This window comes from Hydra viridissima, unplaced genomic scaffold (assembly GCF_058129835.1).
Source record: "Hydra viridissima isolate aposymbiotic clone 2 unplaced genomic scaffold, HvirCarnegie_v1 scaffold_9, whole genome shotgun sequence".
NCBI lineage: Eukaryota > Metazoa > Cnidaria > Hydrozoa > Anthoathecata > Hydridae > Hydra > Hydra viridissima.
In genome coordinates this window covers 4834728-4857105 of record NW_028324308.1, presented here as the reverse complement: position 1 = coordinate 4857105, position 22378 = coordinate 4834728, and the positions used below count along the sequence as shown (strand labels likewise).

Here is a 22378-nt window from a genome sequence, read left to right as displayed (position 1 = left end):
ATCTCAAAGTTGCATAGTATACTTAGAAAACTGGAAAAGAAACCAAATGGTCTCATAAAGTATAACGCTATTATTTAAGAAAAAATCAAGGATGGGCTAATTGAGTATGCACCAAGCAAAGCAACTAGCAAGAGAATATTCTACATGCCTCATCGAGCAGTAATAAAAGAGGACTCCAAAACAACCAAGCTAAGGTTTGTTTTTGACGCATCAGCTAAAGAGTACGGATCACCCTCACTTAACGACTGTTTACATATTGGTCCTCCATTACAACCCTTACTACTCAATATTATTTTACAAAACAGATTGCAACCTGTTTGTCTTACTGGAGACATTAAACAAGCGTTTGTACAAATAAGAGTTGATACTAAAGATCGTGATGTTTTCCGTTTCTATTGGATATCGGACTTAAAAAGTAAAGAAGTAATAACTCCAAGATTTACTCGAATCCCGTTTGGCTGTGCATCTAGTCCCAATATTCTTGGGGAGTAATTAAGCAACATTTATTGACATTTGAAAAACATTATCCGCATAAAAAGAATGAAATTCAGATAATCAACAAGGGCATATATGTTGATGATATAATCACTGGGGGAGTTGACCTGGAATGTGTCGAAAAATTGAAACAAACAGCAATTCATTTGTTCGAAATGGGAGGATTCCAGCTTCACAAATGGCACTCGAATTTTCCTGCATTGGAAACCAATGATTCAAAGGAGAACAATCATAAAATTACCATCAATGAACAAAATAGACGTTATTCAAAAATTCTTGGTTTGTTGTGGAACAAAAATGATAACACTTTATTAGTGGATTGCAGACCAACTCGACAAACAAACATCACAACCAAAAGAGGAATTTTAGAAAGTTTGGCTAGAGTTTTTGATCCATTTGGTGTGATCTCCCCAATAACACTAACAGCAAAACTTATATATCGACAAATTTGTGATTTAAAGTTTGCTTGGGACAAAAAAATTTCACCTGACTTAACAAAAGAATGGATGCTTTGGAAATATACGTTACCAGACCTTACACCAATACCAAGAAGTATAACTGTTTTGAATCATATAATAAAAAAGATTGAAATCCATGGATTTGGTGATGCAAGGAAAGATGGCTGCTGCAGTGCAATATACGTAGTAGTACATCAAGGAAACAAAGTAACTCAAGGATTGTTTACAGCCAAATCACGCATATCAAAACGAGGTTGTTCTATTCCCAGACTTGAATTGATTTCTGGACACATGGTAGCTAATGCTCTTACAAACGTTAAATTGGCACTTGATGGACACCCAGTTATGGAAATATACGGCTGGCTTGATTGTTCAGTAGCACTGCATTGGATCCTTAATGACAATCGTAAATGGAAGCAGTTTGTATCAAATCATGTCAAAGAAATCAATAAACGAAGTTGAATTATCTGGCATCACTGTCCAACCAATCAGAACCCAGCTGATATTGGAAGTAGAGGAATTAAAAATGGAAAGATTCCACAACCATGGTTCAACGGCTTACCAAAAAAAATGAGTGGCCATCCAATATAGCTCATACACATATGGATGAATTAATAAAAGAAGTTAATCCAACAAAAATGCATAACCTTGCCACAGCAGAGAGGTTTAACTACTTTGATGAACTCATGAACAAGTATCAACTACCAAAAGTTATAAGAATAGTGGCATGGATCTTAAGAATCATTATCAATCTCAAAAGTAAAAGAAAATGTCGAGGTGTGCTATCAGCTACTGAAAGGAACAACGCAATGCAGAAGCTGATCAAAATTGCTCAATACGAATTTGAAAAATCCGAACAATATAAAGAAACTTTAGAAAGATTACGATTACATAGAAATCACGACGGGCTTTTAGTTTGCATGGGTCGTATACAAGGTGAGCACCCAATATTTTTACCTCGCAAGCATCAAACTTGGTTATTCAAAGAGCACATGCTCAGACTCACTATGGGATAGTTGGTCTGACAATGTCCAAGTTTCGTGAGCATTATTGGACAGATACCTTACGTAGCCTAGTCAAAACAATTATATACGATCGCAATTGGTGTAAAAGATTCAGGTGCAAACCATTACAAGCTCCATTAACAGCTGATTTGCCAAAGTTTCGAACTAAAAGCAAATACCCCTTTGAAACTATTGTTTTGGATTTCGCCGGCCAATTCGAATATAAAGTAAGCAAAGAGTGTTATAAAAAATCATACATTGTACTTTATACTTGAGTAACTTCAAGAGCAATCCATTTGGATCTAATAAAAACAATGGAAAATGAAGATTTTTGTCGAAATATTAAAGAAATGATTGAAAGAAGGGGCACACCTGCACTAATAATAAGCGACGATGCTAAAACATTTGTAAGTACTGCAAGGTGGATCCGACGATTGCAGAAAGACCCGCTGATAAACAATTACTTAGGTGAAATGAACATTTTGATGAGAATTTATAGATATTCTCTACAAATTGGGGGAGTGTGTCACAAACATTTATTAAACCACGCGATGACGTCAAGTACTTTTTACAGTAATTAATATATGGTATGAAGTTGGTAATTATTATCTTATTTTTAGTTACGAATAATTGTCAACTATGTCAGATTTAGTATAAATAACGCTGTTTTCTTAATAGGAATATATATAAACAAGTTACAAAAAAGGCGTTGAGTCGATCTTCCTTAGTCAATTAAAAACAAAGAAATATTCACAACAATTGCGTATATTGTTATATTACTATATGTTGTATAAATTGTTAAATAGAAAGATACTTGGTAACAATCCAGCTAACTGTATTACAAGTACTTTTTTAAATTATTTGCGTTTTTTTTTAAATAGCTTTCTTTTTTTTCTTTAATAATGTTTCTAAAACACACAGTACGAACTTTAACTTGCTTAATGGTGGTTTTAATGTTGTCAATCCATTATAATCAGTAGTAGCGACTTAAATATACCATTAATACTGCACAGTTTTCCTAAAATATAATTAAATAAATCTTTAGGCTGTCTTCAGTAAGACGTCTTTAAACAATCTTGAGTAAGACGTCTTTTCGACGGATAACCTAGACCTTTTTAAGACACCTTTAAGACATCTTCTATCTTGAAAAGGCGTCTTTAAGACGACTAAAAGACGTTTTTTTTGTTTGCTGAGCTTAATCTTACCTAGTAGCTTATCTGAAACTTAGCTTTAATCTTAAAAAAGGCAGGATTTTGTGCTACATCAGTGTTGGCCTTAATGGCGTTACTATTGAGTGGTAAATGCAAGAGATGGGGATCAAGGAAAAAGGGACTTTAAAAAAACAAAAGGAACAATATTGACAAAAATTAATGAAATTCGTCCTTAAATTTGTTGTTAGGCTTAGAGTTTAAAGTTACTCCGTTGTTAGATCAGACATAACTTTCATTGAATTTCGTTTTATTATATTTTCAATGGGAAAGTAAATAGTTTCCATAAAACTATAATTGCACTCAGGCAAGATTCTATGTGAAAAAGATCAAAAGTAAAGGATTTTGGCTTCTACTTGTTTTAAAAGTAGAAAAAATAGAAACGCTTTGAAACAAAAAGTAGAGAGAATCAATAAAGTAACTTTCAGACTTTAAGATACTTCTTGTTAAGTTGCTTCGATGCACTTGTTAAAGTTCTCGCTTATCAACAATTCTTTTTGATCATATGGCTTTTTTTTTTTTCTTTGTTGCTGAAATACTTTTAGTTTTCGTTGCTTCTGCTTATTTACATGGTAAGTGTTACTTCATTTGTATATGTTTAAGTTACGTACATCCTTTTCTATTTTTTTGTACTCAGTCTAAGCTTTGCATGGCTTATATGTTAATACAAAGTACTCATGTTACAGAGTTGTGTTCGTAAAGGCAGTTTACATCATATTTGAAATGGCAAGTTCATGAAAGGGAAAAATTATGAATGAAGCTTCAGCACATTGAAGCATGTTAACGGAAGCCAGCAGCGTAACTGTAAATTTTGAAGATATCAAATTTTTAGTCTAAATTGAAAAGTGCATCGAAAAAATCTTATGAAGATCACAAATAGGTAATTTCAAAATTCACAACAGAATATTTTAAACATAAACAAAGAATATAAATAAGAATTAGCCTAATACCCTACAGATTGGGGTTGAGTAAAATGTATTAGTTCGGATAAATGGTCCAGGAAAAAAAGTTCATTAAAAGTCCTTTAGAATTTCTATTGACTTTTGAGATTACTTTTGGAGTCTTATAAAACTTCTTTAAGATTTGCATGGAATTCATATACACTTTTGAAAGATTAAAACTTTTTGTCCAGGGGGGGGGGGAGTGGTCAGTTAAGTAATAATGAAATTATTTTATAGGTGCATTGTAGGAAATTATTTTGTAAGGTGAAAGATGAATAAGTTTGTTTCAGATTTTTTAGCATTTAATCAGCTACTCAGAAAGCACTTTCAGAATTGTTGCAAGAAAAAGAAACTTCATTTTTTCATGATAAACCCTTTTATTTCTACTAACTCATTTTATCCCAACCTTTCCTTTGTGCGTTACCAATAAAAATTAAAATATTAAAACCTGACTTCCCTTTATCACTCAACCGTTTTTGGTTTGTCATTGAAGTAAAATGCCACCAACCTATATTGCCACCAACCTCAATTGCTATCAACTTCGATTGCCACCAACCTCAATTGCCACCAATCTCGATTGCCACTTATCTCGATTAAACGATTCTATAGAAACTTCTCTAAATATTACAATATAAGACCATTAGTCAGCGTCATAAAATAAATTGGACTTGATAAGTATTTATTACAATTTAATAAAAAATTTGTTAAAGAACTTCGATGAACTTTCCATTGAAATTTTATTGTTTTTCTAGTAACCAACCGATTGACTATTTGCGACAATATTTCCATCGAGATAAGTAATTTCCGAATCTATATGTGTAAATCGTTATATTGGCAACTTTTTAACAGTGGATGGCGACATTTGGTATTTTATTGCGAATAAACCTAATACCAGTTTAACAAAAAAAAAATGTTATTGGAGAAAGCGTAAAAGTAGATACATTACTTAATGTAAGAAATAAAATTTCTATGTTTAGTGTTAAAATTCAAACAAAACCTTGTATAAAAATTTTGCATGATAATAAAAAAACCCAGATCGCTCAAAGCCCCGTCCGTATTTTGCTGCATATTTATCATTTCTTCGAGAAACAATTCTATGTTAGCCGTCTCTCTCTCTCTAAAAAGTAATATACTTGATTTCTGCAAAGTTTTAAATATTTTTATCAATGTTTATCAAGGGAATTTGAAATTACTTATGCAAAATGGGAAGAGGATTTGAAATTTAAAAAAATAGGCGGAAAAATGGATGATAATGGTTTCTTTTATTAGTAGGTACAAAAGAGGCATTAATTTTACTAATCATTTTTTTTATTATTTGTTTTACGTATCACTATTTTACTTATTAACTTGACTTGTTTTTATTCTTTTATCAACATTTTTGAAATAGGATTATGCCAAAGAAAGGAACTTACTCATACAAAATTATTTTAAGGAACTTACTCATACAAAATAATTATTTTCAGTAAATAAAAAGTGAACAAACTTATATTAAACCAAAAACTTTAACAACGAAGAAATTAAGACAAGTAATGCATGCATCATGATAAATAAATGATTTGGATTCATTAATGGCACAGACAATAGAGTGGGAGAGTATTTAGGTATAAAAAGAGAGAAATAACTTTCTGTCCAAAACTAATTTCTAAAATTTTCGTACTTAGATTATTTAATAATTACTAAAAAATATTTTTTTAAAATCTAATTATAGATGGGAAGGCAATTCTATTTAAATAAATCAAAACTAGTTTATAAAGCTATTATTAGTTTATTATTATTAGTTTATTAAGTTGAATATAATTTTCAAATTTGTAAATTAGTTAAAAACAAGATTTTTTAATATTTTTAATTAGAATAAAATATTTTAGTTACAAAATTAAAAAAAAAAATTCTATCCTCACCAACAATCAATTTAAAAATATTTATCTTTGCCAGATTCAGGCATCTGCAAGATGTCCCAGAGAATTCAGCAAATAGGGTCCAAGTACGAAATGACCAACATGCAAAATGGTCAATTTGTACTTATCTTGTTAAAAATAATATCTGTTGCTCTTCAAATTTATACTATGCTAATTATAAAACAGTTCTTTGTTTTAATTTCAAATTATAATATAGTTTTGTTCTCTCATGAGTTTGGAAATTCTTATGTATTTATATGCATTTTTTATACAGGGTGTCACAAAATTCACGCAAGATTTGAATTTTTCCGCCATTTGTACTATAAAACGTAGGCAACAACAAAAAAAAACAAACAAACAAAAAAACAGGTTGACAGTTTAGGGTGAATAAAAATAGAGAGTTACACGAAAGAACAACGTGTTTTCATTGTTGATCAATATTTCAATTAATATTTCATATCATCAAATATGACAATTTAGCGACCACAGTTTGAAAATTTCGTTCAAAAAATGGTCAGAATATTCATTTAACTTCGTCAACTGTGAATAGAGTGATTGAAAAATTCAGAAAGAAGGATTAATTGGTAATGCTAAACACACTGGTCGTCCAAAAAAAAAGAGAGGAGTTAATTAGCTTTACCTCAATGGCCTCAATCCCACAGTTTACAGCATTTTTGATCCTTTCAAAAAATTTGGTTGTACCGACAGGAAGTCTGGCAGTGGAAAAGCGAAAAAAGTTTGAAACCCTCATCTTATAAAAGCTGTCAGTGAGAGATCAAAAATCTAGTCAAAAATCAGTCAAAATCCATTCCGGATCATGTAGAAGATAGGATTGCAACAGAAGGTGTCGGAGGATACAATCAGGAACGTTTTAAAACAGGACCTAAATGCTATGCCAAGAGTAAAGAGAAGATTAGTAAGATAAAAGAAAATATTAAGCTACCTCAAGAAAGGACTTTACACGGTCCGAAGAAAAACTCTTCACAGTCGATTTGGTGTTCATTATTTGAATAAATCACTACATTAATCACATGAAGGTCTTATTACAAGTCTTAGAACAATTCTAAGTATAAGGCCTGAAGCAAGCCTCACGAAAGCATTGACGTCATGATGGCTTCCATCACTAGAGAGTGGAATAAAACATCGCTAGAGTGCGTCAGTACTCCGGTGCTGGAGTCATTTCTAGCAATGGCTCGCATACTGAATAGCTCCTTTATAATATATATTTCGAGTCTTTTGTGTAAAATACATTTGTTTCTGCAGTTAGTTGTTCTTGATCTGGTTTTAGTTCGTATTACTCAAGTTGTAAAAATTACGGTTCCATATGGTAAGACTATGAAAGCAACAATGAAAGACTATGAAAGTGACTATGAAAGGCTATGAAAGTAAACAACTGGTTACATTCTCAACTAATTACCGAAGGATATAACTTTTAGTACGAGGCAATATATCGTCATTTACTTCATACAAAGTTATTTGTAAGAGTAAGTTCAATTCTCTGTGATTGGTTTTCTAAATCGCTCAAACCCAATCATAAATCCTCTTTTGTCCATCTTTACTCCTCAGTTCTCAGTTTTTGCACTATAATAAGTTAGAAACAAATTCTGAGTTTTTTAAAAACATTTCATTTGTACTATTATTAACCTTTTTCCTTTTTTTTTTTTTTACAAAGATTTAAGTTTTTATAAAGTTCCAAGAAAGACTAAACTCATTTTTATTTTCTCATATAAAATGAAAATAAATTACGTCAGACGTTTAATAGTTTTTTTTTTTAAGTATTTAAGTTATCAATGTTTGTCGTAAACAACAAACTTTATTTGTGCTTATATTCACGTTACGTATGTTGGAGAAAAAGACAATATTTGAACTCGGGTAGTTTGGAAACGAAATATAAATACGAGAAGCTTAAATTAAGCAAGTCAGCTGATCCTACACCACATGTTAAAGCACATGGTTGGCCGTGCTATAATAAAATGTTTATTATCGCGCATAACAAAAATTTGGACGAGTGTGTTATTTGAAACTTAGTTTGATTTCTCAGAAAAGCACACTTAAAAGTAGTTTCAATTTACTTGGATGCAGAGCTGAAGCCCATTGCTAATTTAATTTATAGAATTAAAGAAAGAATTTGAAGTCGTCAGAAAGTTACTTGTAAGTATTAGGTGTCTTCTTTTTTAACTATTGAAGTTGGCAAAGTAAATTTTGTTCTTGATTGCTTTTCTAAGAGTTAACATGCTACACTTTATTCATTTTAATGTAAATATAAAAAAATAATGTATAATAATAATATATAAATAATATATAATATATAAAAATGCAATTATCAGATCAATCTAAGACACTTGTAGCAGCAATATTGAATCTAAAAGCAAAATATAAAAAAATTTGCAGATTCATTTGATATTTAAATGAGTTATTCATACCTTTTTGATTCAAACAAGTACTTAGTGAAACTGTTTTACTTTTTTTATATAAAACTTAACAGCCATTATGCCAGCTTGGCTCCTGCCAGTGAGGATGTTGCTTGTTTACACACAAGCCTTTGACGAAAAGTGAAAGCCCTTCTCAATTCATAAAAGTTCGAGCCTAAAACTTTTGTTTCCTAAGTTTTTTGAGTTCTTAAAGTTAAATTAGGTAAATTTCGCAAGGGTTAAACTGAAAAAACTTTTAAGGACTTTTATTGTAGCAATCAAAGAAAGGCAACCGGTAATCTTTTTTTAAATCCGATATTCGATACAATCTTATAGTTTTCCTCATTTGTCGGTCTGATAATCAATATTCCAATGGTTCGATAGCTCTAAAAAGTTCGGCCTGACAGTCCGTAGTCTGATAATCCGATAGCTCACAAAAAAAGAAGAATTCCTTATTCGCCACTTTAAAACACTAGATCACTGAGATCTAATCATCAAATATCGATTGAGAGCACTAAAATTAATGGTCCGTACTCCCCATCAGGGCACTCTTCATCCAGCTGGTGGAGGTCTCCATGAACACTAGATTCTCAATGCTGTCCACCGTCAAAAATGATCTCTTGGACCTCAGAATGTCAGATTCAATGCTGAAGTGCCTCTCAACCGCCGAGGTGTTGTATTTTACAAACATGTCTAACCAGATACTTCTGTGGAGCAGCGGGAATTAGACAAACATGTCCAACCAGACACTTCAGTATGTGCCGCTGTTGTCTTCATGACTTCTCTGGCTTACTGCACTAGAAGACCGGATCGTCAAATACTTGACTATTTTGACTTGGTAAGATGGTACCTATCAAAAATTGTTTACATAAACTTAAATTTAGTAAAACAGTAAAATTAACTAAACGATCAAACATTTAAATATCAAAGTTTTTTTCCTTAAATAAACAGCATAATTGATATGATAAGTATTAGGTTACTAAATACTTTATAAAAAAGAAGTTTTCTCCCACTTCAGGAACAGATAATAGTTATTATGGTTACATTAACTAATTTACAGAACGCTACTATACCTCGCTTTTACTATTAGCACTCACATCTATTATGATAAACGGTTGATTACATTAACTAATTTGCAGAACGCTACTATACCTCGCTCATACTATTAGCACTTACATCTATTATGATAAACGGTTGATTACAGGGTGACCACAAAGTATCCGCACAGATAAAGAGCTTAATAAAAAGCATGTAGAAAGTATTTGGAACACAAATTTTATTTTAAAACATTTATTGAACTATAACAATTATGATTCAAAGATTGAATTCGAATTTTCCTCCATCAGCAAAATAACAGGCCTGTAGGCGTCTCGGGAATGCTTCGACGGTGGCGAGCAAGTAGGCAGGGTCCAGAGAATCCCAAGCTTTCAGTAGTGATTTTTTTAAACTTTCAATATTTTTATGCGGCTTTTGGCATGCCTTTCCTTCTAGGACGCTCCAGACTGAGAAATCCATCGGGTTAAGATCGGGGCTCGATGGTGGCCATTGAGAAAAGTTGATAAAATCAGGAAAAGTTGCCGCACAAAAATCCTGAACTGTCTTCTTTTTATGGGCTGGAGCTCCATCTTGCATGAACGTCCAAATACGATTTCCAAGTTCTTTTTGAGCCCAAGGAACAATTTCTTTCTTGAGCATATCCAAATAATTGTCACCGTTGACCTTTATACCTTGTGGAACAAATATGAGCGGTGTCTTAACATGAGCCGTTATCCCGGCGAATACCATAACTGAAGCAGGATGAGAACTGCGTGAAACCGAGACATTTGGTTGAGATTTTGCCCAAACTCGATCGTTCTGCTTATTAAGAATGCTTTCCACTGTAAAAATCTTTTCGTCAGTGAACAAGATGTTGCGATAATCAATTCCGTTGAAACGGTGCAGAAGTCCAAGAGAACGGTCTTTACGTTTGACTTTAGCTGCTTGAGAAAGAAGTTGCGACTTGTTCTTCTTGTATGGTTTGAGCTTAAGCTTCTTTTTGATTATCTTTGCCATTGAAGTTCGTTTTATCCCCATTTTCTTTGCGAGACCTCGAGCAGATTGATTGGGGTTCAAACGCAGGCGATCGCGTACCTTTTTCACATTGCTCGCAGTGATCACTGTTCGAGGTCTTCCGGATTTTGGATGATTAGAACTTGTTCCCAACTCGTCAAAGCGTTTAATTGTGTCGTAAATTGTCCGTCTTGGCGCATGTAAACGGTTCTGAATGTAGCTCGCTGAGTAGCCTTTTTTGTGAAACTCGATGATAGATTGACGATAAGGAGAAACGCGCACCATTCTAAAAAAACCAATTGAACATAGTTTACAAAGTATATAAAGTAAAGTAAATAAAGTTTATGACATAATATTAACCAAAAACAACAAATAAATAAGAAAATACATAAGTGCTTTTATGCTTATATTTTCACAAGATGAAACCGTCTCGTGTGCGGATACTTTGTGGTCACCCTGTACTAAGATGAAACAATTAAAATGACGGAAATTCAATATTTGGACGGTCTGATAGTTCTATTTAGTCCGAGTTTTTTTTACTTAGTCCAATAACTATCGAATATCGGACGTCTAACGTTTGCTAGTCGAAGTCCGATACATCTTTTAGTCCGATGTCCTATACATAAATTAGTCCGATGTCAGATATTTTTTTCTGAGTCCATTACTATCGGAATATTGAGTATCGAAACATTTACTGGAAGTGCCCACAACTGATGATGTGCATCTCCACCGATGCTTTTCAATTTCTTCTACGAAGTCCTTGGCATATTTAAATATTCGCTTCTAACCATTCAATAATTTAGAGAGTTTATTCTTTGCAAAAGCTTGTTGAGCTTGTTAGGAGAGGAAAATATGTTTTGCGATGGTGTTCTAAAACTGACGTTATTGTTAGCAGAACTTACCACAGCTTCTTGTCGTAATTCTAGAACGAAGAGCAACAGGCGAAATAATAAGTTTGTTGGTCAGAGTCTAAACGTGGACTAGGCCATGTATTCAACAATAACCAGAGTAATAATTTAGTCAGTTTACAAAAAGTTTTTTAAAGTTTAATGCTAGTTTTAGGAAATACATTTTATAGAGCGGGATTAGGGGGTGGAATGAGATACGGTGATCAAAGCAAATATTTAATTTTAGCAATCACTACATATTAGAAGTCCATCCTCTCTTCCTGCAAATTTAAAGTTGCTTATAAGTCTCAATCAAATAAATTTAAGGGATACCTTTTAACAACATTACTAATATAGTATATAAAATATAGTATGTATAAAATATATATACCAACAACGATCTCTGGTACTATAATACATCAAATTGTTTTGTAATTATTCTGTTAACAATTCGCGAGCTTAGAATTATTTTGTTCTATCTCCTATTTTAAAAGTTGGGAGAAAATGAGTTATTAATTTTAGTAAGTAATGATTACTTTTAAAATACGCTATGATTTAGAAATTTTTTTCAAAATAATTTGTCTAAACGTAAATTACGTAAAGTATAAGTTATTATTTCTTTAAAAATTAAAGCTAAAATTTTAAATATTTTTTACTTCAAGAAAAAAAATCAAAAACTTTCTCCCAACATTTAAACTTGGAGATAGAACAAAATAATTCTAACCTCGCGAATTAACTAAGGTTCTTTTCACAAGTTTCTTAAAAATATTTCGCATACCTATCATATTTTACTTGTGTTTATTTTAATAAGCATCTTTTGATGTTTAAGAAACTCAATTACGTATTATATGCTGATCTGTGATCCTTTTATATTCTGACCTGTGATCATATGAAAGACATTCTCTTTAATCAAGATAATTATACCAAGATTAGATCGTGTTAAAGATGTTATATTCTGATCACGTAGAAGATGTTTACTGTTAGATATCTTTATGAAGATGTTCAATTTTTCATCATCAAGTTTTAATTTTGTATTTAAACTACGAAGAGGAAAGCGAAAGTGGTGTGAATCACTAAAAGTTGTGCGGTGTGCTATTTTTCTGTTAAAAGTTCAAATAAGAATATTTGATTTTTTTTACGAATACAACAACAACAAAAATTTGTAGATCACAGTCTTGTTCTATAAAAAAAGTCTTTTCGGACCACTCTCACCAGTTTGGGAACCACTGCTTTGCCGAACTTAATAGCTGTTGAACTTTCGAATTATCATACTTTTGCTGTAAATGATATAGAAACGCTAATGAAACTAACATTTCAGTTAACCCTTTAGCGCCCGTGTAGCAGATCTGCTACATAACTTCAGAAACCTTTTATGGCCATCCTGTCAACACAGTGATCTCAAAAACACCTTTTGTAGCATATTTACAACATATTTTTGTTGATCTGATTTAGCTAGGTTAATATAATTAGATAATCAAGACTTAAAAACACATCAAAATTGTCTTTTTAAAAATCGGATGATTGTTGTCAGACAAGGTATTTTCAAAGAGAGTTTTTTCCTGTTTTTTTACGAATATTAAAGCTTATTTGTTTATTTTATTTTAAATTAATAACACATGTAAGTTTTAGAAGTATTTAAGAGAGTTTCCTCTTTTTGAAACTATCACAAAATGCTATCTGAATTTATATGTATCACATATGCTACAATGACAAAATTGGGTTTGCTAGTGAAATTTTAAAATTTTATTTTTTAATTCATAATCTAGGCCCTAAAACAATTGCTTTTTGAAGTTTTTGGAGTTTTTTGAAAATTTTAAGCCCTGGTGGGCGCTAAAGGGTTAAAATGCAGCTAAATTTTGTTAAGGAAGTTTTGTTAAAGAACATCCGTGAATCATAAACTTTTACTTAAAGTTTAAAGTAACACTAATCAAGGTATTCAAGCTTAAATCAAAACTATAAGTTCATTAAAATAGCGGTGTGCGTGACGATCCATTTTATTCAAAAATAGCAGTGTGCGTGACGATCCATTTTATTCAAAAATAGCAGTGTGCGTGACGATCCATTTTATTCAAAAACAAAAAGAGGGAAACGAACATGAGGGGGATGCAACTATTTAATACATCTTTTTATATCCACATCAGTCTAATAACCATAAATTGTTTTATAATTAGGTTTTGTTAAGTTCACGTCGTGTAAATGCGTATTTAAATAAAAAAACATTTTCCAAAAAAGTTTGTCGAAAACACGAATAAAATGACAGCTCTTTCGCAACTGTCTATGTAAATAAAAACTCTAAAATGTTATGTATAGCAATTTTTTCGTATTTATTTCGTGTATTACTCCCTGTATTATTTCTTATTTTAACTAAACTAAAGGCAACAATTAGAACTAAAGCCAAACTTCGAGTTTAATGTAAACCATATAAATGAAAATTAACTCTATATTCTGCAAGTATTATCAACTTGTTCTCATAATGGACTGATTGTAATTCATTAAATTTTATTTATTAATAATAACTCATATTCAAAATTTATTACTTTACTTTGAACTCATACACATGTAAAAAAAAATATACTTATCTGTTATGTTTATGCACGTTATAGTGCAAATAAAAAGAGCTCATATGTAACAAACTTGCATTTAGATTCTATAATACTTTCATTTTAGAAGCTCTTGAATAAACTTTGTGGTCGTATTGTTAAAAGTTGCTATATCAGAAGCATATTTCGATTAGTCTATATTGTTTAATAACGACTTTTATTGTTACAATGCATGCCAAGTTTAAGGTTTGCATTGCCTTTGGTACTGTCTGCTTTGTCGTTGCTTCGGTTATAATTGCTTTAGTGCTTACTCAAAAAGAAGAGACTAGAAAAACAGATTACAACCAACAAATTACCGAGACAATCATCAATAGTATACAACTTCCGAATGGATCTTACACAGTCGACCTCTCTAATCTTAAAAAAGCTTCAAACAAATGGACGCCTCTTGTAGCAAACAACTCTGTGCTGCAATTACTTAGAATAAATGCCGATCCAACAAACGACGTTCTTGTAAGCAGCCGTAAAACCTTCCTCTTTGTCATAATGCCTTCGCCAGGAGCGATGGTACGTCGAAAACGAGATATTAGTTCTATAACTGGTGTTGGTATTCAATTCGGTATTTCCACAAATCTGCATGTTGTTCCATTACCTCTAACTTCAACCGGACAAGGGTTTTTAAAGAGAGGCACTTTGAATGATGGCAGCGAGCTTTATCAAATACCAGTAGTGGCTCCAAAATCGATGTGTTCGTCAATACCTGGGTCTCAATGTGCCGAAATCATGTGGAAGGCATATGCAGTAGGCGGTCAATTAGCATCACCTAGTTCAAGTGCCTCAAGTCTTTCTGCTGCATGCGGTTCTCAGTGTCCTGATTCCCAAGCAGCATCTTGTGGACAGTCATGCGAAACGTGTGGGAGTGGAAAAGTAGAAGGTGCTAATACTCCTAGAACAGTACGCTTTAATCTTGGGAGAAAGGTAGGTACATTCAAACTTACTTATCAAACCTACACTGTCCCCGACCGCATTATTGTGTTTCAAGACGAAGAACAGATATTTGATACTGGCTGTGTAGGTACAGGAAGAGAAACTACTGCAAGTATCAATTTTAATGGCAATAGTAACGAAATTCGAATAGACGTGGAACCAAATTGCGACGGTACAACCAGCACGGAATGGTTTTTTGAAGTCATCTGTCCTCTTGCTTGTAATTCTGCTGATGATAAACAAGTAAAGTTGATGAATGGCGGGACGGAGGTACAGCCCGGTAGCACGGTTTACATAGATGAAGACGCGAATATGCCTTCACTTATCGCTTCATACTGTAAGTCCGATATCTCAGCATCTGTAAGTTGGAGTTTCAAACTAACTAAAAGCAGCACCGGTAAAGACGACATTTGCAATAAAGACATTTCGTTGTCAAGTAATAGTAAAACTTGGGATATTACTAAGGAAATTAACCAGGTAATGGGTGGAACAGCGAGCTTAAAATGGACTTTAGATGATCAATCAAGCGGCAGCCTTACATTTAAAATCCTAGGACGACAGCCTAATCGTAAAACCGTGTTGCAGTACGTTAATTCAAAATCAGGCCCTTGGTATGCTCAATATGTAGCAACACATGAAAGCACTCAATCATCTACAATCGGACCAACCCAGTTCGATATCAAAATGGTTGGATACCCTCTGCGAACGTTTGACAATGGTTATGGAGTAATGCAGCTTACCAATCCGCCACCTACATGCAGCCAGATCTGGAGCTGGAAGTTAAACTGTGATGAAGGTATTCGAAGATTAAATAGTGCTGCTAGTCAAGCTGTAACTTGGATGAATAAGCAGCGTAATCAAGCAAAGCTTGAAACAGGAAATGACGTTCCGGTACCAATAGTGAACGAGGGGAATTGCGTTTTTAAAGACAACAGTCCGCGAACAATCAATGATGCTGTGGCACTGAAAATATTCAACGGTGCAGCAAAACAGTACTGTGCGTGGGATAATGGTTCTAAAAAGTGGACATTCGTTCCAACTAATGCTCAAGGTATTAACTATGTCAACCGTATTTGTAAAACTGTACCAAAATGACTCACATTACTTACACTCAATATCAGAAAAGCATTTCGTGAAGAAATAGATAAATGACAATGAGAGCGAATTTCTCAGAGTTTTTATTCAAAGTATTTTTCAATGTTAAGTTTTTTGAAACGTTACCAATAAACTAAATGCTTCTGAAACTTTCTCTTTCTATTTTATTTAATTTAATTTATTTTACTTTCTTATTTATTATGAATTTAATTTATTTTACTTTCTTATTTATTTTTATGTTTATTTTTAATGTTTTTTTTTTATGTTTAAGGAAAACGGGTAAAGGAAGGGGAAAGGGTTTTCTTGGTGTGTGGATTAGGTATATGGAGGTTGGGAACAAGGTTGATTGTCTGGGGAGTATTTGGTTAGGAAAGGGCTAGGTTTGGGTTGTAGAAAGGTATATGGAGGTTGGGAACAAGGTTAGGGGTTTTTTAAATGTTTTCTATGTTCGGTCCCTCAGGTGATATATTACGGCGCGGCTATAGTAAGGTGCCCGGTTAGAGCATCAAACTTTTCAATAACAATATTTAAGGCTTATACTAATAACAGCAATAATATCAATAATCGAAATGCAAATAAAAATACTTACTACTGGTACTTCTTCTCTTACTTATTTTTCTTAATAAATATTCTCAAATATTCTCATCACATATATTCTCTTAATATTAACTCATGCAAATATCAATAAATCAATACAGATAATAACGCTTATTTAAAGTTACTCAAATATCTTTTCTTACCAATTCTTCTCGTAAGTTTCTCTTTAAAATCTTCATAAACACTTCTCATAAAATTCTCTTTAAATCTTTAAAAATCCTTTTCTCATAAATCCTCTTTTAAATCTCTTAAAAATCTTTTCTCATAAAATCTTCTTTTAAATCTCTTTAAATCTCTTTTCTCATAAAATTCTCTTTTAAATCTCTTACTCTACCTTAACAAATCTCTTAACCCTCTTAAGCCTCTTAAAACCAATTCTCTCTTTTTTTTTTGAGCTTTTTATAGTTTTCGGTTGTTTACCGTTTTGCTACTTATTCATCATTTATTTATATGAAAGGCTGAATAAGTTTTCGTGCGTACATCTTTTCTTGGTTATTGTTAATTTTTACTTTTCTTTTCGGTGTATCATTTATTCAAATGAGAAATTCAATAATTCTCTGCGTGTACGTCTTTTCTTGGTTAACGTTACTTTTTACTCTTCTTTTCGCTGTATCGTTTATTCATATGACAAATTCAATAAGTCTCCGTGCGTACTTTTTTTGTTGGTTGACTCACTCTTTTCTTCGTTTGAATATTATATGCTTGAGTCGGGTAAAACTTGAAGATAATGTTTACAACTTTCTCATTTTCCTTCCTCACACTATTATAAATCTTTTATAAAGTTTGCATTTAAATGTTAATTGTAGAAAACCTCTAGTTTCTAAAAAAGCACTAAGTCCCGTTATAAACTCCAGTAGTGATCAAAGCTAAGAGTAATATAATTCTAAGAAATTCACTCCGCAACGCTGAAATGATGTCCAAGAAGACGGGTTTTTCGATACGGATGGTGTTTTGCGGTATTAAATTAGACCTAAAGATTAGCTAACCGAAGTAACACTGGAAAATTTTACCCATCTGTAAGTAACATCAGGATGGACAGAGTTAAATAATAGATTCACGAATGCTTAGACAACATGCATCAAGAAGATTCTTTTTTGCGATAAAAACGTTTTCAACATTGAAGAAAATCATATCAAACAAAATGATAGGGTGTACATAGCTAGAGAGTGGATGCTCAAGTTATCGTCAGATGTCTAGGTGGATTCGGAGGGTTCGTCTCGTATGAAAGAATTACTAAGCTACATTTTTTTTACTTAGGCTGTAAAGACAAGTGCTTATTTATACCAAGAATATATTTCGGACAAGATCATTAGGCCCCTAAACGAGACTAAGTATAAATATGATCCTTGTATCTTTCAGCTAGATTCTGTTAAAGCTCACAAGGTAAATGGGTACAAGAATGGATGGAATTTCACACATCTGAGGTCATAAGAGCTGAATATTTATCTTCTAGAACCCCAGATCTAGTTCCTTCTAATAGCAATATGGCAGAACAACGTAAATCCAATAGCATGATAATGTGTGGGCCATCATGAACTTACTGTCTTAAACTTTCTTTCGTTAAATTAGCGATTTATTCCCTTACAAACTTTAGTAAATCAAATGTCCAACATTTGACTTTAATCCTTTGATTTCCAATCAGTTGTATTTAGATTATTGTACAAAAAAGAATAAAAAATCGTGCTAGAAAGATACTGAAACACGGAATAGATTATGTTAATAAAAGGAGAATGAAATCGACTTGCGTTAAGAGAAGGAGGTGTTCCACATCAAGATATTCAGGCCATGTAACCAATATACCAAATATAAACAACGCAAGATGGATTAGACGAGCAATCTATGCTTTGCTAGCTTAACTTTGACCAGAACTTTAACAGTCAAACGAAGGTAAGTTATTATGTGAATTTATTAGTGGCAATTGCAGTGACATTTAGTTTTCCGGTCAGAGTTTTAACCTGGTTAGCTGCAACAATCTAGTAAGGGTTTGCAAAGATCTCTTAGAGGTATTAAAATTTTTCAGTTTTTGCAAGTAGCGTATGACAAAAAAGACGCTGAGTTTTTTCTTTTTTATTGCCATAGTTTTAAACTTGCGTCGCTTAGAGTGGAAGCAAGTGGATTTTTGTTGAAGATTTTGTATTATTAAGTAAAGCAAAATTTTCGCTTTGCAATAATATCTTTTAACATACCTTACAGATTCACGATGCTTACTGAGGATAAAATATCGTCTGCCCACACAGTACTACTTTAAAAAAATATTGAAGCAAAAATTCATGAGAACCCATAGTTTAACCATGGGGCTTCATTGAATTCGATGGGGTGTCAACTGAGTTCTATGAGTTACTTATTGAATTCCCATGGAATATTTTCGCAAAGGTAAGCTTCAGCTCTTTCAAATACATTGTTCATATCCTGATTTACATAATAATTTATATAATATATAATAATTTATATAACATATAATAGTTTATATCCTAATTAGGCAAAATAATAAGCAACTGCAACGTAAGTTTCTTGCAAAAGTTTAAACTTTTTTTTAGTAAAGAAAAAATTTTGGTCAAAGTAAATTTAAAAGCTATTGATTAACAATCTATAAACCTTCTTCTAGGAACCGTCTGCTTTGGGAAATATAGCCTATCTGTTTTAATTTTTAACTCAATAATTACACACGTTTGGTTGCACTGCTGTTGTACTGTTTATTACGTGGAAGTTTGAAAAAGATTACTTTGATCAATGAAAATAAACAAGCGCCGGCTTTGGAAAAGCTCTTTCACTTTAAAGTTAAATTAACAATTTGTTAAAAAAACAAATGGTTAAAAATTGGTTATAAACGATGCTACTAAATATCCCTTGATTGGTGTTTTGCTGAAATGGAGCTTAAAACCTCATAGGGTAATTGAAGATTTTACACGTTTTATGAGATGGTGAACTTGAAATGGTAGAAACAATTTTAAGAACTCGGCTCAACTAAAAAAAGTCTTATTTAACTGCCCCTCGAGTAGATGATAGGTACTCTCATACCAATATTAATTTATACTAGCAAAAAGCAACCCGTAATACGGGTTATGGTCGGTCTGTAACTTAATTTATAGTGGTTGTTTTCCACAATTTAAAGTTGCGAAACCTTAATTAATACCCTTTTAGAAAAACGCCTTCAAATTGAAAAAAAATTAAACTATCTGTAAAATGAAAATAAAAAGTATGCGGAGGTAAAATAATTTACCAATTATTCAACATTGAGTAATTTACAACTGACATAAGTCATATCAGTGCACTTACATATTACTGACACAAAATAATAACACTTCATCATGCTTTAAATTGACGAAAAAGTAGAGCTAAATTCTAGTTATATTTTTTATAACATGAACTTTAATTAATAAGATTAGTATAAAGCGAACGTAAATTATACATGAGTTATTAATTTTTTGGTATCCCCTTGATACATGTTTCTTTAACAAAGGAATTTGTCTTAAAAACGTTAAATGCACATAACTAAATAAATTTATTAAAAATATCTGACCATTTGACCATTAATATATATGGCGCTAATCTGACCATTTTTACATATGGCCTCTTTGTTTCAATAGTTTTTAGTAAACGGTAATTTGCTACCATTGACTAAAAATTCCTATTGTTACTCAAAATTTAATTTTCTTAAATATTTTGACACTAAAAAAGGACCTCCCTTCCCTGTTTTGCCTTAATGGTAGTCAGGAGAATAGAGTTATTTTTATTAAGAGTAATCAAGTTTTTGATGAAGACCTTTTACCAGAATAAGAAAATGTAAAACAATGATTTACATGAATAAGAATTTTTTCTTTTTAATATATATAAGAATTTAACATATATAAAAATTTTTTCTTTCCTCAAAAGTGTTGCAAATGCAAACTAAACTAATTAATTAACTAAACACCTCACAAAATTTAAGTAACTAAAATATTTGACAAATGCGCAAAACTACAATATTCACCCCCCGTTTAAAAAGATCCCCTAAGTACAACAAATTATTAGGCATAAAATAGAGAAAATTAAAAAAAAAATTGAACTAATTGCATATATTATATCATTTTAACTGACCAAAATTTACAATAAAAGGTAATTACGTTTTTTTTTTTATAAATCGTATAAATGCGTCAATTGTAAATCTTTAAGATAAAAAAAACACCACATAAAAACTGAAAATCGATTTAACTATTTATAGTAACTCATTTTGACATGGCAGTTAGTATAAACATTTATCGAAAATGTATCTATAAAATCTGTTTTGAAGTGCAAAGGGATTAACAATACTAATATTAAAAAAAAAAAAAAAAAAAAAATCAAACTAAGATATAAACTGCATTTTTAGCATAATGTTGTCTTGGCTTTTAGTAAATAAATAAAAGCAGTAAGTTCCAATAACGAAACTACCTACTATTCATTTTTAACAATAGACACCAACGTGAAGGTAAGCCAAGCAGTCTATCAACACAAAACATCACAACAATAACACATAACAATAGAATATTTATACTTGATCCTATAATCCAGTGAAAAAAACAAACCACATTAAAATATGAAAGGCAAAATTAGAAAACCAATTTAAAGTTAACTATATATTTATCTTTTTACTAAACATGCAACTACATAAAAGTATATTTGTTTTTACGTTCAATATTAGTTATTCAAATCAGAAACAGAGAGTATAATAGGTTTTGAAAGTGTTCACCATTAAAACCTAAATGTAAAATTTGCTTTTAGGTAAACCGGTCATAAATTTCAGGATTTGTAACCAATCAAAAACGTTACAGAAATATGCGATGATGGTTATGACTAGGTGGTTCGATGCTGAAATTTTTTTCAACCTTTATTGATGTATCTAATCCTGTAAGATCACAGTGTTTAATTTGACTGCTTGCTCAGCATTAAGCATTGTTGAGAATCCCTGCATCAGTTTTACAAAAACTTTTTGTTCCAGATAAATGGAACATAAAACTAGTTTTCTTGTGCTAAACCAGATGCATCTGGGACAGGTTAGTGAAGTCGGCCTTGCATTGTGATGAAGCCCAAACATTGATAGCAAGGATGGTTGGGTCTTTAAACCACAAAACTAAGGATGTTGAAGTTATGATGACAGCTTAATGAGTTGAACTCTCCTGCTGCCTTTTCAATAGAATAATCCGCCTTGTATAAAACTACAGTGGGTTGCATAAACATAGTCACTACTTTGTGTGAAATTTTTGTTTTTTTCAAAATTATCTTTGAAACGAACTAATTAATACGATTAAAAGCGTATTAAATGTCTTAATTAATTGATTCTCTATTAAATGGTATATAATTCGAACTCGTTCGGTTAACTTGTCTTAAGTAATTATTAATTCAATTAGAAAATACCTGTGTTTCTATTGCAACAAAAATAGTCAACTAAAATTTAACGACTTATATTGAAATATCGGCGCTTGTCTGGTTTCGCACCCACCCACCCCTCCTTTTTTTTTTTTTTTTTTGCAGATTCTGGAAGATCTTTGTCTGAAACGGAAAAAAATGGAATTCATTTTTATTTTCGACAAAGAAAAAGTACTCTAATTCACATTTGAATATTCCATTTTTCCGTTAAAAACGACACTGCTTTTAACTCCATTTTGAAACTTTTTAATGATAGTTTTAAAACCATTAATTCAAACCGCTAAAAATATTTACCTGGTTTTTACAAGCGTTAAGAAATACAAAGAACAAAAAAATGACTTAGATTAAAGCATAAACTGAAAAGCTACTAAATTTATTCATTACAATATATAAAGAAATATAAACCAACAAATAAGAGTTGTGTTC

The 22378-nt window shown here is 31.8% G+C and overlaps 2 protein-coding genes and 1 long non-coding RNA gene across 5 annotated transcripts; all 3 read left to right on the top strand.

Annotated features, from left to right (window-relative positions):
• Positions 1 to 144: 144 nt before the first annotated feature.
• On the top strand, positions 145 to 1415 carry LOC149883677 (uncharacterized). The gene is made up of 2 exons (XM_090098618.1): positions 145 to 488; positions 755 to 1415. The coding sequence occupies exons 1-2, from the start codon at positions 145 to 147 to the stop codon at positions 1413 to 1415; spliced, it is 1005 nt and encodes a 334-aa protein (XP_089954744.1).
• Positions 1416 to 7975: 6560 nt separating this feature from the next.
• Positions 7976 to 16119, top strand: LOC149883676 (uncharacterized). Of its 3 annotated transcripts, none has more exons than XM_090098780.1 (2): positions 7976 to 8152; positions 14016 to 16119. In XM_090098780.1, the coding sequence occupies exon 2, from the start codon at positions 14117 to 14119 to the stop codon at positions 15968 to 15970; it is 1854 nt and encodes a 617-aa protein (XP_089954906.1). In that variant the 5' UTR covers positions 7976 to 8152; positions 14016 to 14116; the 3' UTR covers positions 15971 to 16119. The 3 variants fall into 3 exon arrangements, with proteins under 3 accessions (XP_089954906.1, XP_089954907.1, XP_089954908.1); XM_090098781.1 differs by lacking the exon at positions 7976 to 8152 and adding an exon at positions 12673 to 12884; XM_090098782.1 differs by lacking the exon at positions 7976 to 8152 and adding an exon at positions 13282 to 13323 and having other exon boundaries at positions 13392 to 16119.
• A 1213-nt stretch (positions 16120 to 17332) lies between these two features.
• Positions 17333 to 21830, top strand: LOC149883675 (uncharacterized). Its single transcript, XR_016455947.1, has 2 exons — positions 17333 to 18940; positions 21308 to 21830. It is a non-coding gene; the product is annotated as an uncharacterized LOC149883675 (long non-coding RNA).
• Positions 21831 to 22378: the final 548 nt, after the last annotated feature.

What these genes read in the sequence shown, in the direction of transcription:
- LOC149883676 (XM_090098780.1), top strand. Translation starts at nt 14,117, where the DNA reads ATGCATGCCAAGTTTAAGGTTTGCATTGCCTTTGGTACTGTCTGCTTT.
- LOC149883677 (XM_090098618.1), top strand. Translation starts at nt 145, where the DNA reads ATGCCTCATCGAGCAGTAATAAAAGAGGACTCCAAAACAACCAAGCTA. An exon ending in AGTCCCAATATTCTTGGGGA is followed by an intron (nt 489 to 754) that starts GTAATTAAGCAA and finishes TGAACAAAATAG; the next exon opens with ACGTTATTCAAAAATTCTTG.